This window comes from Cydia splendana, chromosome 4, assembly GCF_910591565.1.
Source record: "Cydia splendana chromosome 4, ilCydSple1.2, whole genome shotgun sequence".
Taxonomy (NCBI): domain Eukaryota; kingdom Metazoa; phylum Arthropoda; class Insecta; order Lepidoptera; family Tortricidae; genus Cydia; species Cydia splendana.
Genome location: NC_085963.1, coordinates 19,512,951 through 19,531,830, shown reverse-complemented (window position 1 = coordinate 19,531,830; position 18,880 = coordinate 19,512,951). Strand labels below are relative to the sequence as shown.

Below are 18,880 nucleotides of genomic sequence, written 5' to 3'. Positions count from 1 at the left end.
AGCTTTAGTAAGAACTATCATGGCGCATTTTGCAAACGTTCGCTTTTTTGTTTGCTTAGGGAGGTCCCTGGTTCCATCCCCAGCAATTGTATGCTGCTACATAACTTTTTGTATTTTTATATACTTAAATTTCGTATCAATTGTTGTTTTTTATTTAATTTTTTTATTTTGAAAAAATGAAAAAAATCGTATTTTTTATTTATCAAGCGCGGGCTAAGCGCATTCGTTTATTTTTTGCAACAGATGATGGCTTTTTGCGCTTTAAAGAAAATTTGATTCTTGAATATACGGCGCCATACCTTTGGCCTATGCTCGTCTAGATGGCGACACCATTTTATATTTAACAATTTTTACTCATATCAGTAAAAGAACATGGGTCAAAATCATATGGCGTTCTAAAAATAAAAAAAATCATTTATCCATAAGGTGTATTCGGGTATTACCGAATGTCGGATAATTCCGAAATTCAGATGAAAATCACCCTTAATTCCATCATAATAAAAGTCTCTTTCGGAATTATCCGACAGTTTTCGACATTCGGAATTGCCCGAGTAAACCTTACATATATACATTTATTGATATTTTATTTTCATTTTCATTTTAATCCTGTATCGAAAGATGGCAGTAAATTTACTGTGACTACAAAATTTAGTATGACAATAACCCTCTGCTACATATAGGGACCGTGCGCGTTGGAGGGTCTGCCATCTTCTGGCCTGAATCGGAAACATGTACATTGCCAAAACAAGTTCTACCATCTACCGTTCTTGTAGGTACGTTTCCTTATGCATAGTAGGTTCTGTCATCTTGTGGGCTACATCGGAAGCATAAACGTCACATTTACGCGTCACGCCAAAAATCTGACGGCTCCTATGCTACCCCCTATAGTTCACGCACGCCCACTATAGGGACCGTGCGCGTTGGAGGGCCTGCCATCTTGTGGCCTGAATCGGAAACATATGTGCACATGTACATTGCCAAAGCAAGTGCTACCATCTACCGTTCTCGTAAGTACGTTTCCTTGTACATAGTAGGTTCTGCCATCTTGTGGGCTACATCGGAATCATAAACTACACATCTACGCTTCGCGCCAAAGATCTGACGGCTCCTGTGCTGCCCCCTATAGTTCATGCACGTCCCCTATACACTTTATTCTCTTTAGATTAGATATTTAATTCTTACTCAAGAATAAGTAACCAAATTTCGTCAGCTCATCTAAATGCTATCATAGCGCAGTTGGAAAGACGCTTACAAGCAAGGATATGGGAATAGGTACCCGGTTCGATCCCCAATAAATGCAATTTTTTTTATTTATTTTTTGCACTTAAACATCATATTGCTGATTGATCAAGCGAGCGCGAAGCGCGAGGTAAGCGTATTCGTTTGAGTTTTTGTTTGAACATTTTTAGCGGTTTTAGTTCAAGGGCATGGCTGTTCCAGGAGTCAATTTCCACTTACGTTTATAGCATGGGCGGTCACCATCCATAAATCGCAGGGGTTAACATTGCCTAGGGCTAGAACTAGCTGTAGGTTGCTCGTACGTTGCGCTTTCCCGGGCTCAAAGTCTAACTAACAATAATGTTAGTTAGACAATAATGTTAGTTAGACTTTGAGCCTTTTAATTTGGATCGCCTCGCTAAAATGGCCCATAATTTCCGCAAATCATTTTTTCTTCGAGGCAATTACTCCGTTCTCATTTTTTCCCAGTGGAATTTCTTCGCTTTATTTAATTTTTCGTGTACATTTTTTCATAAACTAAATTTTCCTTTTCTCAATTTATTCCCTTTTCTTTTTAATCCCAGGCGGCTTAGCACGGTCGCGTTTTTATCCCTTGTCACCATGCCTGTCACGTTCTAACAAGTATGTAAGTGCGAAAGGGACGCGCATAGTGATAGTCGATAAAAATGGAACCGTGCTGAGCCCGCAGTAGTAGTTAAAATAACCAGTAGGTTTTTTTTTCACTAACTAAATATTCTCTATCTTCATATTTTCTCTTTTTTTTAATGCTAGTGGTAAAAATAACCAGGTTTTTTTCATATAGGTAGGTTAGGGTTATTTTTTTTGATGACCCTATAAACGAAACTGCTCCCAGAGATAGGTAGGTTAGGGTTATTTTTTTTTTGATGACCCTAAAAACGAAACTGCTCCCAGAGATAGGTAGGTTAGGGTTATTTTTTTTTGATGACCCTAAAAACGAATCTGCTCCCAGAGATAGGTATGGTTAGAGTTATTGGCTGACAGCGTTTGGTTTTTTACTTGTAGTTTTTTAGATTATGTTTTAATTTTAGTGTTTTTGATATTTGTTGTATGTGAAATACCTACAAGTAACAAATATAATTACTACACTATTAACATACAGTAACAAGAAAATATTATCCTAGATATTTAAAAGAACGAAAACTATAAGGAAAAGATTAATTTAAAAATATTAAAAATAGGCGATTGCGGAAGAAAACCATTGGGAAAATATGGGAACGGAGTAATTGCTACCGAGAATGAATGATTTCGGGAAATTATGGGCAACGCAAAATATGAGAACGGAGTAATTGCCTCGAAGAAAAAATGATTTTCGGAAATTATGGGCCACGCTCGCGCACGAAGCTTCTTAGTTGCAGTTTACAGGTTAATTCAAAGGTAATGTTGGTTTCCTAACATAGGTAGAGTTAGACCAAGAAAAGTCTGCAGAGATTTTGACACTGGTACAAATAACATTGGCACTGCGTGTGCTGTCAAAATCTCTGCAGACTTTTCTTGGTCTAACTCTATCCACTTTTCTATACAATTAGTATGGCGACGTGTATACTTAAGGGGCATCGACCGTACACTGACATCGGGATGATATTTTTATCATCTTATTTAGTAGTCATCGTGCGTCTCGCTTGCGCCAATACATGTACGGACAAGAACGAGTGAAATGCACGATAACTAAATGACATCAGTTAGATGTCTTTCTGATATCAGTGTAAGTTTGAATTGGCCTGTTAGCCAAAAATTGTTTCGTATGTCCATATGTTCTACTCTACAGGTCGCATATCTAAACCAATTCCCGAATTTTGTAAGCAATTGATAGTTAAGTTTTTATGGTCAAATTAGATTCTCTAAATTCTTCAAAACAACGGAACCATACATTTATTCAGTTTTAAACTCTGCTCGCGAGGTCTACAGCTCACAGAGCCACTAGTTCTATTTTATATTGGAAACGGAGCACATTCCGATTTAAAAAGCATATCAATCTATGTATTCTCTTTTACACTAATATATTATTGAGAAACGGACTGAGACTGGAATCAAGTTGTCATATTGTTGTCACATTTATTTATTTTTATTTACGCCTCACGGATACATGGAAGGTTGTTTCGGAATATATTCGATTTAGAAAAGCTGCGTTTGAAATACGTTCATGGTAACATTCCATTTCTGACCGCAGCTGCACTACTGATACTAAACGCGTCGGGGTTATTGTCAATTTCCATAGTAAAATGAACGGTAGTACAGCTGTCGTTGGAAATGGACTGTCACCTTCAATCTCAATACAAAGTCGCAACTCCAATTTTCGTTTTAGGTATTTGTTGATGAATGATCGGTAATGGAAGGAATATAATTGTAAAAGTAGATGTAAGAATACAAATTGTCTTAAGTAGCTTTAAATTTAAAAATAATATAGGGAATATGATAATTGATAAAACTCTTGTTGGTTCTTCGTTTTCCGGTAAAATATTTATCTCTTCACGACTTTTTTTTGCATAATCTGAGTTTGACATAACAATTTAGTGCATATTCATGTGTAATATACTTAATACTTTTGACCATAAAAGATGAAACCTTCTTAAACCACCAGGCCATCCAGTCGGATTGGAGAAACGCGCGCAAACACACACATTGTTACACAAACGTAATAAACGTATAATTAGTGAGCATGTGTGGGTGACTCTCGTTTCTGCAAAGCGATAGATATCGAGTATGTTTTCATGTGTAATATGTACCTACAGGTACTACTACCTGATAAAAAAGCCTTAATGATTAAACTTTTTATCTTATTTATTTCTTGACGATAATTTCCTCTGAAACTTATTTCGTGGTTTTGGAAATTCTTCACACATAGCTTGATCTTTTTAAGTTAAGTTTTTTATTGGTTATGGTGAATTACTTTGAATACAAAACGTTAAAAATGTTCTTACTAAGGCTAGTTCAATGGCCTATAAGCTCGCAAAAACTTATTATAATTTGTATATTATCCAAGCACTAGGGATCACTTTCAACTAATCCAAACGTGTAACTGCAACAAAATTAATCAGCGGGCCCGTGAACTTTCTTTCCGATGCTTAAAATGAAATTTTGAAAGCACCAAAGTCCATTACTGATGATATTATATACGTTGAGAGTTATCATTAAACGATATAAGCAGAGGCCAGATTTATTAGTGGGTGGGTCTAATAAGGTTTTTTAAATGTCGATGATGTTTTTAAATCGAGTTTATCGATTGATTGGCCATTGTGGTAGGTAAGTTTGCTTACAGTTCACTAGTAGATGTTTATACAAGGCACCGAGCTGGAGCCAGTTTTTTATTTAAAATTTTAGTTTGTGTTGTAGTTAGTTGTTGTTTTATGTAATTTTTAGTTTATTTTTTTTTTGTTTATATTACTAGTAGATTGGGCCTGTATGGTTTTATCGGCTTTAACTTCCCCCTAATACAAGGATATTGTTGTCAAGTTCAAGACAATAGTAATTGAATTTAATTGGATATACATTTTAATTAATTTAAGAGTCAGAAATCGATCCTATCAAATGACTTTTATACACGTATTTAGGATCAAATAGTTGATCTGAGAAATAGTAAAAACAAAATTATTAAACTCAAATTCAACAGCAATATTCAAATGTCGGTGAGAAAGACTGACAGTGAAAGGTATAGGTAGGTTAGCCTATGTTTATGAGGGTAATATGCAAATGTCTCATACCCTCCTAAGGCCAAGCCATACAAATGAAAAATACAGAATATGCCACTGAAATTTGAACCTTTAGTGCAGAGAATAGAGTTGATTTTGGTTTTGTTTGAAAATTGAACGAAACAAAACATGCGACTCTGTTCCAATTGATTATGATTTAAATTTCATCGAACTGAATAAGTACTATAGGTAGAACCTTGGGCCTTAGGAGGCTACAATAACTTACCTGTCTTACCTCCTTTTTAAAAACTACATATTTGGAAGTTAAAGGCGGTTAAAGTTGTTTAATAATTCGTTATTTGTATATAAGTAAAAGTAGTAATGAGTGTTATAAGCGTTCTATAGTTAGGTACATTACCTACATTTTTTCGTTGCATCACTTCAATACTTGTAAAATTATATTTATTTTTAAATCGATTCGTTTTCAACAAGTTTCGAATCGAATCCAATACGATTATATTGTTTTTTGATAGCGCTATTCATCATTATCATCATCATCATCTCAGCCATAAGACGTCCACTGCTGAACATAGGCCTCCCCCTTGGACCTCCATACGTGCCGGTTGGAAGCGACCCGCATCCAGCGTCTTCCGGCGACCTTAACAAGATCGTCTGTCCATCTTGTGGGTGGACGTCCTACGCTGCGCTTAATTATTAATTAGCGCTATTAATTAGTGGTAATTAGATGATAAAATAATGCAATATTTTAGGTCAACCGATAAGAAAAACGGCCCTATTTTGAAAAGTTTAGCTTGTTTATTACATTTAACAGCATAATTATTTTAGCGACATGGTCATCCAACACTGTTTTCAGTGGATGTAATATGGTCACTGAACAAACAACTACTGCCAAAAATTAAAGCAGCCCTCTGGTGAGTTAAATATAATACCTCTCTGAGAACCGCTACCGCATGCAGATGTATCTAATGTTCGCAAATACAACGTTGTATTTACATCGCGGATTAATTAAAAACTGAACTAAATGAGCCACTCGGCGCCAAAGTAATTTCCCCCTCAAAATGTCAGCAGATCATCACAGATCGGCAAAACGGTGCGTTATGAGATATGATATAATTAGAATTCGAGTGGTTGCGCAACCGGCGAGAAATGCGAAAGTTACCGCCATTTCTCCGATACACACGAAATGCGCGCGACGATTTCTCGCTGACTTTGCATAAAGGTTGCGGCAAATCGGCCGTGTTTGAGCGAATGAGAGTATCACTTTTACATGTAGTTATTTTAGAATGCCTATACATACGTGTACGTCACATTATTAGAAATATTTTTCAACGAAATTATTTGATAATCCAAGGCATAAAGTAAATAAATTGTACCTACCTATGTACCTTCCTATGAGGTATATTTTATACACTATCTAGTCACAATTATTAAAACATTTGAATTTCTTAGTTTACAAAAGTACCAAATGCCTATCAATTATTTAAACACTTCAGAGTTAACCCAACCCAAGAAAAAAATCTAAGTTAGATATCTAATATTTAAATAATGTATTTATATATACAAAAATACCTGTCTATCAAAACATTACTTCAGATTAATGATTTCAAGCCTTATAAAGTGTAAATAGTCGGCACACGAGTCTATGTGAACATCAAACAAAGCAAATAAGCACACAACACTCGCTAATGAGCAATGACTCTTTGTGAAAACCGACATGATTGTTTGATCGCAAAACTATTTTCGTATAGTGACAGAGAAGAACAATATTATAATTACTTATATTTTTCCTTATGATATCATTGCCAAATTGCCAATATTGACGAGTAACCACATACCTACTTTAAATACTAGGTGGATAGATGCTCACTTTTAAGAAATAATGTGAGCAGGAACATTAAGAATTGTTTATTCTGTGGTTGCGGCGTCAGTCAGCATAGAATTTGAGGTACTCATAATTCTTTAATAATTTTATGTCATAAAGGAAAATGAATAAGAATATTTTATCTATTTAGATATATGAAATTATTACATGTCACATTCATCAATAAGTAGTATCTACGAAATGCTTTAGCTATATGGTTCGCATCAAACCCAAGACCACACGATCAGGAGATCGGGCCCACTATGAAGTCGAACTCTCATTTAATATAAGGTAAACGTACTGGTGCTCGACATGCTAATGCCGAATAGATGACACCTTGCTGTCACCTCTATTGACAATGACATAAGTTTTAAGATGACATGTACTGGGACCGCGTCGAGCACCAGTACGTTTACCTTATATCAAATACTTGTTATGGTTTCTTGTTATTTGGCTATAAAGTTATAGGTATTTATAATGATTGTTAAATAAAGGTTATTATTGATAGGAAATCGAATGACATCTTGAATTTTCAAACTTAGTATCAATTAAAATTGCGCAATAGACAAACTTAACGAGCCCAATAGTACACCTGTCAACGAACAATGCAAAGAAAGTATGCGTGACCGTGAAAGCGCGCTCGGATTCGCCAACAATAAAAACAATAAAAAAGTTCCGTGACTCAGTTTGCGTCGGACGATGTAAGTGTGATGATGTAACGGACAAATTATAAGTTTCTGCATAACAATGTGTTTAGCGCGCCCGGCTGACTGCGTTTGCGTTTTGACGCTGCGAAAAAAAACCGCAAATGAAGCAATTTTGGAGCATGATACTGGCAGTCGTATTGGAACCTCGTAATACTCTAGTTCCGATTTAAATATAATTTGATGGATTTGTAAACAACAGTGTAACAAATCTCAGTAATAGATTGGATATTGCAGTTGAGGTAGGTCAAGGAGCGCTCTTCTTCAAGAAAAATAGATACCTATATTACAAAAGATACACGAGAGACTTTATCAACTTTAAAGCTAGGTACACTAAATTATTTTCATATAGTCCTTTCCAATAAGATCAGGTATTTTTTCTTTACCATTCGCATAGCACGCTTAAATAGAAATGAAGATATTAAGACAAATGTAAATAGGTTATTGCTAAAGCTTGGCACTTGAATATTTCACAGTCTAACCTAACCGTGATAACTACAATGTTCAACATTTTTTTTACTTAAAAATACAAGGCTAATCAAATAAAACAAATCTGTATAATAAGCTAGATAGAGTCTATAAAACAACTGGTTATGCTCATCTTGCATTCTTACTCCAAAATAAAAGCCAATATTTTGAAACAATGGCTCTAGTCCCCACAAATATTATCGTTGCCACACTCGATCACCTTGCGAATAAGTAAATTAGCTAACACTGAAGTAGTTGAGCAAACTCTGACCTCTTACATAACCGCGCAAGTTAAAGACGATGACCCGCGAATTAAATGTTTTCAGATAAACAAATGAATGTAATTGTCACTCGTGTGTATTCAATGGATTCTTGTTATGCAATTCTCTTTTTTTTCATTTGTGTAGTAAGCACATGTAGCTAGTTTGTTAGTGCACGACACCTTGCACTTTGTGACTATGCGCTGAAACTTGGCACAGTTGATTCTTAGCTGGTCATGAGCAGATACAGACCGGGAGACCTCGAGAGCCACGTCTCATTTAGTGGGGGGGAGGGGGGGAAGTTCGACGCCGCCGCGCTTCACTTGGAGCAACATTTCTCTAAAACTATACCTATTAGGGAATGTAATATATCATTTTCGCATAAATTAAGGATGAGGAATCTAGTTTTGGAACAAAAACAATGCACTTTCTAACAAAAAAAAGCATAAAGTAGAAAAGACTAAAAAACGTATTTTTGATTTTTTCATAATTACCAATTTTTTTTTAAAGTATAGCAGGAATCTGAAAACAAAAAATACAGTCGTAAAGCTACACTTATTACGTTTAAGAAAATATATAGTTTAATATACAAAACAGTTGATAAATGGGAGATAAAAAATAATATTAAGCGTGGGCCAGAGTGATCTCAATACAAAATATTATGAATGTGGGAAAGTTACTTATAATTTGTTCTACAATCGTTTATTTTTTAATAATTTCGTAAATAACTCGTAAACGGTAGCCCACAGCAAAAAAATATCTTTTACGTAAATAATCTGTTTAAGATTTCTTATAAAATAAGTGCTCCTTTTTTTCGCTAAGGTCAATATTAAAAAAAATATTGAAGGGAGAAAATAAATACTAAGGTCCTCTTTTTTAGTCATTCGTAAATAACTCGTAAAGGATGTCCAATAGCAAAAAATATTTTAACACAAGAATAATTAGCATAAAATTTCCTACAAAAAAGGTTATTCAAACTTTTTCGCTAGGATCAATATTTAAAAAGGGGACCTTAGAATTTATTTTCTCTCTTTAATATCGTTTTTAATATTGATCCTAGCGAAAAAGTTCGAATGACCTTTTTTGTAGGAAATTTTATGTAAATTATTCATGTACTAAAAATTGTTTTGCTATTGGCCTTCGTTTACGAGTTATTTACGAATGACTAAAAAAGGGGACCTAAGTATTTATTTTCTCCCTTCAATATTTTTTTTAATATTGATGGTACCGAAAAACAGTAGTACTTATTTTATAAGAAATCTGAAACAGATTATTTACGTAAAAGATATTTTTTTACTGTGGGCTACCGTTTACGAGTTATTTACGAAAAACAAGAAAAATAAACGATTGTAGAACAAATTATAAGTAACTTTCCCACATTCATCATATTTTGTATTGAGATCACTCTGACCCACGCTTAATATTATTTTTTATCTCCCATTTATCAACAGTTTTGTATATTAAACTATATATTTTCTTAAACGTAATAAGTGTAGCTTTACGACTGTATTTTTTGTTTTCAGATTCCTGCTATACTTTTAAAAAAAATTGGTAATTATGAAAAAATCAAAAATACGTTTTTTAGTCTTTTCTACTTTATGCTTTTTTTTTGTTAGAAAGTGCATTGTTTTTGTTCCAAAACTAGATTCCTCATCCTTAATTTATCCGAAAATGATATATTACATTCCCTAATAGGTATAGTTTTAGAGAAATGTTGCTCCAAGTGAAGCGCGGCGGCGTCGAACTCCCCCCCCCCTCCCCCCACTAACTGAGACGTGGCTCTCGAGGTCTCCCGGTCTGTATCTGCTCAAGACCAGCTAAGAATCAACTGTGCCAAGTTTCAGCGCATAGTCTCAAAGTGCAAGGTCCCCATACAACGGTGTGCAGTAACAAAGCAGCTAATGCTTCCACCTAGTCACGGAGCATATGCTTTTTAATATTTTCCCTAGCTTTAAAACGAACCGGTAAAAAGTGCAAACTTATTATGATATTATACATTCTGGGGAACTAGCCAAGATGACATGATCTTTGATAGAAAACGACTACCAAAACTTAAATAGTGACGTGACTTTTCGTAGCATCAGTCGTTCTGATACATTTTTTTTTATTCGTTTGGCTTTTGTGGATGTACAATTGTGTACTTGGCTAGGCCCCTTGGTGCACAAATGCAAGGTTTCCGAGGAGTGAAAAGGTTTTTTATTACATTTCTCATGAGAGATAGACCAAGACAAGTCTGGAACGATTTTGATAGCACACGCAGTGCAAGTTTTATTTTAACATCAAATTTAATGAAATTCTCCTCGCGTTATCCCGGCATTTTGCCACGGCTCATGGGGGCCTGGGGTCCGCTTGACAACTAATCCCATGATTTGACGTAGGCACTAGTTTTTACGAAAGCGACTGCCATCTGACCTACCAACCCAGAGGGGAAACTAGGCCTTATTGGGATTAGTCCGGTTTCCTCACGATGTTTTCCTTCACCGAAAAGCGACTGGCAAATATCAAATGACATTTCGTACATAAGTTCCGAAAAACTCATTGGTACGAGCCGGGGTTCGAACCCGCGACCTCCGGATTGAAAGTCGCACGCTCTTACCGCTAGGCCACCAGCGCTTTTTTGAAATTTAATGAAATTATGACGTATAAATAACACTTGCACTGCGTATGGTATCAAAATCGTTGCTGACTTTTCTTGGTCTAGCTCTAACTTATTTTTATAATATGAATATGTTTATAACAATAGGATTACCAATCTGTGTCATTTTATTACCTATTAGATAGGTATTAAAAATCAAGGCTTAATACTAGCTACACCTACGTAAATGTTTTATTACACAATCCTAGTTGCGAAAGACAGAACCAAAATCATCGATTATGCTCGTATTGTGTAAGCAATTAGGTTTTTCGGGAATTATGCATTAAAAACGTTATGAAATAAACGCTTGGTTTTATTTCCTATAATGATTTTGCACCGTAAGCAGGTCAAGCTATTTTTTTTATATCTCAGACGTATACGTACCTGTTTTTTTATCAAGGTGTGCAATAAAGAGTATTGTATACAAACATTTTCTTTAAATAATGATATTGGCCTATTATATTGTTGTCCCTAATGAAAGGAGACCTGCGTTCAGAAATTAAACGCATGGTAGGCAATGTGTTTACTTTTAAACATAATAACATCGTAAGAAAATCATTTTAGATATATGTAATACAAAGTGGTCCATTAAATCTTAACTTAAAAAACTTAAATTTCTCTGTCAACAAAACGGCCCGACAGATTTTGGAAGTCTATAGTCGACAACGTATTCGTACTTACATGAATAATTCAATGCAATGCACTTATCACGTCATGCCTTGCGATCATCACTTCGAATTAAAAAACCTGATAATTTAAAAAGATAAGATATCGCACAATTGAGTTATTTTGAGTTGATTTGATTCTATTTAGAATCGGACCAACCTCATTCTGCACTGCACAGACTAACTATAATGTGTAACAAAGTCATAGCAAGTCTTGAAAAACGTGGACGTATTAAGGTCCGGTATCCGGTATTAAGTATATACTTAAGAGGTATATTATGAATAAAAATAAGATTACATTACATTGAAATAACTTGGAGCTTTATGACCGTGACTACCATTTACATATACAAATGTGACGTCCCACGGTCAAAGGTACCTTATGGCGGGTATGGAGTTATGCATACCCCAGTAATCTACAATAAATAAGCTGTCGATAACACAAAAGATCAACCTTCTAGGTTGCGTAGTTACAGAGATATGATTTTTTGAAAATAATGTTGTGAAATTAGCAACTTTACGATAGAGAAGTTTTAAGTTTAGCCGCCTAAAAAACTATGTTCCTGAAGTAAGTTACATAGTTGACTACAAATAATAATACCTTATATATGTGAGATTAAAAAAATATTGCGACTTGTTCTGTAATGCAAATAGAAACTTTTGATATCGACTGATTTATGTGTATACTAGCCAATCTCTTGAAAATAAAGTTTTATTTCATTTTCACGATTGATTGCAATGAGCTCTCAAGATTTAAATTTTATCTATTAGAAAACGACACTGACAGACAGTTTAAGCAAAAAACAATACCGATTTAGAGGTGAAAATGTATTTTCTGACTTTTTCATATAAAATCACAAAATTGAATATTTTTACTTTTAATGTGACACACAATCAATTTTTCTGAGCACATATGAAAGAAATTCTGTCATTCAAATGAAATAAATCCTAAAACCCCAACTAAATACTATATTTAACCCCTTATGCCACTTTAAACTTACATAACAATAACAGTATTTGCTCCATACATTTACGAAAAGGTACCTTATGGAAATAAATCTAATAATACATCACTACAAAATATCAATCATATTACAGTTTATCTTTTATGAATAGAAAATATTAATTTACATTAAACTGCCCCAAATTTAATTAGTTCTTCGTCATAATAATCTTAAAAAAGACCAATAATTTGTATGTAATGAAAAGGTACCTTGTGATTAAGTTACATGATGAGGCATGATGATGATGGAACAGTTAGGATAAACTAATAATATTTTGGGGTTAAGATGGTATAAACCGTCTATTTCTTATCAATAATATATTTCGGTTGCTATTGAAGATAAGCGGCATTGAGGTTCAATGACCTCAGATATTCCATAAGGTAATGCGTCGGGTATTGGCATTTTTCAGCAAACCAATGGCTGATTTACTGCATGCGACCAAACCAAATGAAGATTATTCTAGTTAAGAAAGACTTGACGAGAGTAACTTTGGTATAATAGCAGGCTACTTGGATTTGTAATGTCGGTCGATGTACGGTTATAATATTTGCGAGGCGCCCCAACCAGAACTGAAATTATCAAATTAGTTTTGCAGAATGCTAATACAGTTCTCTACCAAACTTCTTTTCCCGTATTGACTAGTTTTTTTGGGAATTTTCAATCTTTTTTCCATAAGGTACCTTTTCTACTAAACTCTGAGACGACATTACTAGGCTTATAACTAACTTATAACAAAAATAAAAACAGGTAAACAAACGTTACGCATTAAGGTTTCAGATCACACAATAAAAAAAAATTGAGCATTTTTTCACCTCTTTACAAAACATTTCATATCTCCGAAACTAGAAACCCTCATAAGGTACCTTTTTCCGTGGAACGTCACAAATTTAAGGATGTTGTAAATTCCTAGTGCGAAATTTAATAGATTCTGCATGAAACTATAATGTAAATTTGGCGTGATAAATTGCCATTTACATCGTCAAATTATACTAATCTAATCACAACGCGACAAAATCAATCGTACTTTATGACTACCTTGACCCAGTGATCACTTAAACTTCATTGTAATTTTGTTGAATTTTATGATCTGTTAAGAAAACGAAAAAGTTTTAATTTAGCGGTAAAAAGGTAAATCCGTAAAATAATTTATTATTATTGTGTGGCATGGGTTTCTCAAACGCACTGGTTAAGGCAAGGTTTTATGAAAAATAAAAACTACTTGTTGGTTATTGGACTTATTGGGTATAAATAGTTACTCATATAAGTTTTTAATTTGTATCTAAATAGCACTAGATAGGTAGTGTCTAATTTTTTTCTTTAACTAGGTATAATAAACATAATCTAATACTAATCAAGCTAATAATAAAAAGTAATTCATATGTAGTGTTTTCGGCAAACACATTATAGAGGAATATTAAGCCAAATAATATGATGTATATTTTTTTAAGAGTTAGGTATATTTAATCCCACTAGTAAGTAGTAACATCACTGTCACAATAACCCAAGGACCTCGTTAAAGCAAAGTTTACCCGCTAAATTAGTACTCTAGCACTAAGCACTATTTTAGAGGCACATTAGGCACTGCATATTCCGCACATTCCTAAGTTTCATAAGAGACCTAGACGCTTTGTTCCTAGGCGCCGGCGTATGGAATACCTAATCAGCAGCCCAACAACTGCAACCAACCTTGGCCGACATGCGGCTCAATAGTACTGAGACAGTTTTGTAAGATGCTTTGAGATTTGTCATGGGAATATTTTCTATAGGAATATGATCTGTAGACATCGTGTAAGGACAACTTCTACAAAGTTTCTAAACGAAATATATCTGTGTTTGATTTGATAAGTTAATTTTTTATCGGTCATATAAATAAAATGGCAAGCGACACAGCAGTATACGATATTAAATTATATAATTATTAAAGCCTTGTTTGTAATCATAACTCATCATTATAATCATAAATGGGAATATTTCATACATATCGAATTTATAAGCTAAGCTAACACAGATAAAAAGAGTTAGTTATGTACAAGGTCCGTATCTACAATGCGGTAATTTTGGTTGTCAAAAGTAATAAAAAGTCTGTAGGTATTTCAGTTACCACAAAACATATACCTATGGTACATGATTTTTTTAGACCTTAGGGGCTGTCCATAAATTACGTCATCGATTTTTGACGATTTTTGACCCCCCCCCCCCCCCCTATAATCATTCAAAAATCATGCTTCAAATGACCCCATTTCCTCCTACTTCATGCTACCGTCATCCGATGTCCAGACCCCCCCCCCCCCCTAATTTGAAATGACGTAATTTATGAATAGCCCCTTACGAGTATACATCTTAAACAGTTAACTTTTCTAGTATGTCCTATTCATTGTATTTAATCTATTATTCAGAAATATAGTATCTACACCGTCCTTCAGAGTTTTATAGGTACCTACTGCACATTATGTTTCATTCTTAACCAACATAGTTAAAACAACGAAAGAGATATAGATATATGTTTACTCAATACATCGTATAGTGCAATAAAATCTGAAACATAATTTATGTTAAGCTCATAACAAGAAATTTCCTGCCGTTGGTAAAGAGTGGAAAGTGGCTGTCGAGTCAACAGTTGGCATTGATATAAACACCGCCTTACTGAAATTACATGGATTTAAGAATTAATAATATTTTGGAATGGATATGTTCACTTGTTCAGCATAATAGCATTCCTATAAGTATAGAATTACTGTCTTTTTTTATTAGTCCCACTGCTGGGCAAAGGCCTCCACTCCTTTCCTCCACTGAAATTGTTTAAAGATATTTAATCGTTAGGAATATTTAATTGAAGCAAACATAACTAAAGGTATGTTTAAGAATTGAAAATATTAAAAATAGTTAAGAATTCAAAATAAACAAAAAACTAACGACAAGATACCTAGCTGTCACTTTTTACACAACTGGCCAAAAAAGAGCAATGTTGTTTTATTGATAAATAATCGGTGTCTAATCAATATAATTAATTGTGTTTTTTGCTTACATGATTTGAATGACAGGAGTCATTTCAGTATTTTGTATCAAAATACAAAAAAATATTTAAATTTGCCACTCGTCACTCTTATCATCCAAGACAAAAAAAGGATATCAGTACCTATTAAGTAGGTAAGCAGCATTGAATTTAGATTTATAACCATATAAATTTAATATTTGCTCTAAGCTGGAGTTAATAGTTATTTGTTTTACTAGGGGGCAAAGTTATTGTTTAACCGCTCGTGCTAATATTGATACCCGAGCAAGCGAAAGATTCCAAAATTGAAAAAAGGGAATCTTGAGCGTTGCGAGGGTTTCAAAGCACGAGGGTTAAACAAAATTTGCCCCCGAGTGAAACACATAATTTTTTACCACACCAACCCGAAGCAAATATTACATGTAAAATATCAAACAAAATCAAACCAAATCAAATACAAATGAATGTTATTAAATAATTATCATCCAAAATCATCATTTAGAAGTCAATTCTACCAGCAAACATTAGAAAACAACTCAAAATTTGCATTTGATTACTTTGCCTCACATGTGAATAAAATGCAACTTTGCTATCAGTTTTTTGCTTCAGTTTGCAAATTTCATACAGCGTAAAAGCGGAACATTCTTACACAAGTTTTTAGCATAAAATATGATTAATAAGTACTTTAAATAATGCAGAAAATCCCTATTCACTACACTCACGAATCACATTACCGCGAAGTTTATCATGACTTTACGAGCATCCTTACTGAATGGTTGCTTGCTTGCTTTGCATAACAGTGCCGTGACAATCGTTGCATATTGTGAAGTAACTCCTTTTGTCGTTTTTCGACAAATACTATGTAAAACGTGGCTATTTCACGGGTTGCGTATATTACTACTCTTATTCTATTGTGGTGCGAAAAATGCGATGAAATATTTATGCTATTGTATGTTTTGTTTGTAATGTGTCACCATGTCAAATTGGAAAAGAGGTCTTACAGAGCCTCTACCATCAGTTTTAACATTGACATAACGCTCACGTCTACGTAATTTACTTTCTGTACATCTCGCTTGCACTATTGCTCGCATATGCGAGTACGAGCGAGATGTACAGAAAGTAAATTACGTAGACGTGAGCGTTATGTCAATGTTAAAACTGATGGTAGAGGCTCTGGTCTTTGAACTTACTTGAGTTTTGGTTTTATTGTTGTTAATGAACGCCTGGCTATACAGAAGATCCAAATTCTGAGCAATAGTTTGATTTTTGGTTACATAGGTTAAACGTTAACTGGAAGAGAACCCTTACGGGGACATGTTTGCCTTTGTACGAATGATCTGTGATATATGTCTCTTGCTGCGTTAATACTACTTCTACTATAATGTGTACTTACAGTAAATCATTTAATGAGGAAAAATATAATGAATTATGAAGAAGATGACCAATTAGACTTAGTAAATCTCTATTACTCAGAATCAGAATCATCGCATTTATTCGTGATAAGCTATAACATAAACAATTATAGAACAACAAAGAAGTTTACCACGAAATGGTCCCGCCTCAGCATAATCCCTACTCCCTTAATCCCTGTCATATTTCACCGAACTATCTATTAAAAATTACACATTCTCAATTCCTGCAAATAACTGGCACATAACACGACGTATCGCAAGAAGGAAAAGGCATGATTAATTTTCACCGACGCGTCGCGGTGCACGCGACGACGTATGCGGTAAAAACAAAAGAGTGAGATTGCGAAAAAACATCGACGGCCAGTTGCGACGTACGAATTTTAAATTAAGGATACCGTTTGGAAATGAGGTATATTGTTGACCAAGAATATTTATTTAAATTATGTAAACTATACAGATTAGTTTTGGGTATACAAAAGCTGATTAGCTGAACTATTGAATCAAGTGTAGCAGTGTTGAAATTGTGAGTATATAACTGAAAGTGGGTTCTGTTACAGCTAATAGGAGTGTCTTTTCAAAAGGGCTTATTTTTGTATGGTGTTCATAAAGAAATAAGTCCTTTTGAAAAGACTCTCACCATTTATAGTTATAATTGTTTTTTTTTAATTATATGTGGCATGTTTTCTCTTAGGCTAACGTAATAAGCTGAACGAGTTTATTATCAATTTGGCCTATTAATCTATATTTAATAGGGATAAGTTCGCCCTTGTACTATATTTATGTTCTATCTGATGTACCTTTATTCCTCTCCTCCGTACAATAAAGTGTTTACTTACTTATTTAATTAAAATAACACTCTACGTGTTTGAGTAAAAACTACGTTTTTCCCAGAACATTCAATGAGGTCCGCACTATTGGTAAGATCTTGTTAGTATTGTTCTTACCAATGAAAGTGAGTGACTATGCTTAATTAATGATTATCTTTGAACTGTAGATTTACTCTTTCTTTTATTTAATGGGGCTTTTTGATCTATAATAACAAAATATGATTCAATTGATTTATTATATCAAAGTTTGTTTTAAATCGTAGGTAATTGATTGATGCGTGTAAAATATATGATGAAAATGAAATCTTACATCATCAGAAGAAAGTTATGAATATTGATTAGAAGTAATAGTAATATGTCATATTTATTTGCGTAGTAGAGTAGTTGTTCGAATAAATTATAATTAGCATATTTCATTTATGTGTTAAAACTATTTTTATGAAGTGTTTCACGGAATGCAGGTTACGGTTTTTATTCTACTTTTACTAGTCTAATTTTTTTAAAGATTTGTGCCGAGTGAACTAAAGTTTATTTTTATAATCTAAATTTAGTCTACTTATTTGTTTCCTGTGAATAAAAAATATAGAAGTCTCATTACAAGTACCTATAATTAATATAACATATGCAAAAAATCTCATAAAATCACATCACATTTTCTCACTAGAAAATCCAATTTTCCCGAACGCACGCTTTTCACGTTACAACCACATCGCTAATACCGAAGCACATTTACCTGAAGCGACAGCGAGTACAAACACAACAGCTGGGAGCATCATTTTGGTCACTAAACTTTACTTTATACAATTTTCACTACACTTCACGACTAACGCATGGTGTGGCGCGCGGGCTCGGCGCGCGAGTGACAGTCCGCGGCGCGCGCGCCGGTGGGGCGGAAGCGAAATGTCAGGGATTTAGGGGGGAATTGGACTGATACGGTTTGATTGCGAGCTATTGTTTCTAGATACTTTGGAAATTGGACCTTAAATATTGAGACGTAGTTATGAATAACATGGACGTGCAAAACTACTTAAGTACTTTTTTTGTAAATTGATATTATTGTAAGGATTTAAGATGGGGGGATTTTGACTGATACAATTTGACTACAATAATCAACAATTATTTAACAATTATTTATGTATGAGACA

General features: G+C 34.1%; 1 protein-coding gene across 5 annotated transcripts in view; it reads right to left on the bottom strand.

Moving 5' to 3' along the window:
* The window catches only part of LOC134790148 (mucin-2), a 139,484-nt gene extending 120,858 nt beyond the window's left edge, over positions 1 to 18,626 (bottom strand). For 3 of the 5 annotated variants that reach the window (XM_063760944.1, XM_063760942.1, XM_063760943.1), the window contains exon 1: positions 18,469 to 18,626. In XM_063760944.1, coding sequence (XP_063617014.1) covers positions 18,469 to 18,511 — 43 coding nt within the window. In that variant the 5' untranslated portion in view covers positions 18,512 to 18,626. The remainder of the gene's footprint in view (positions 1 to 18,468) is intronic. The other 2 variants (XM_063760946.1, XM_063760945.1) reach the window with 1 other exon arrangement.
* Between the last annotated feature and the right edge of the window lie 254 nt (positions 18,627 to 18,880).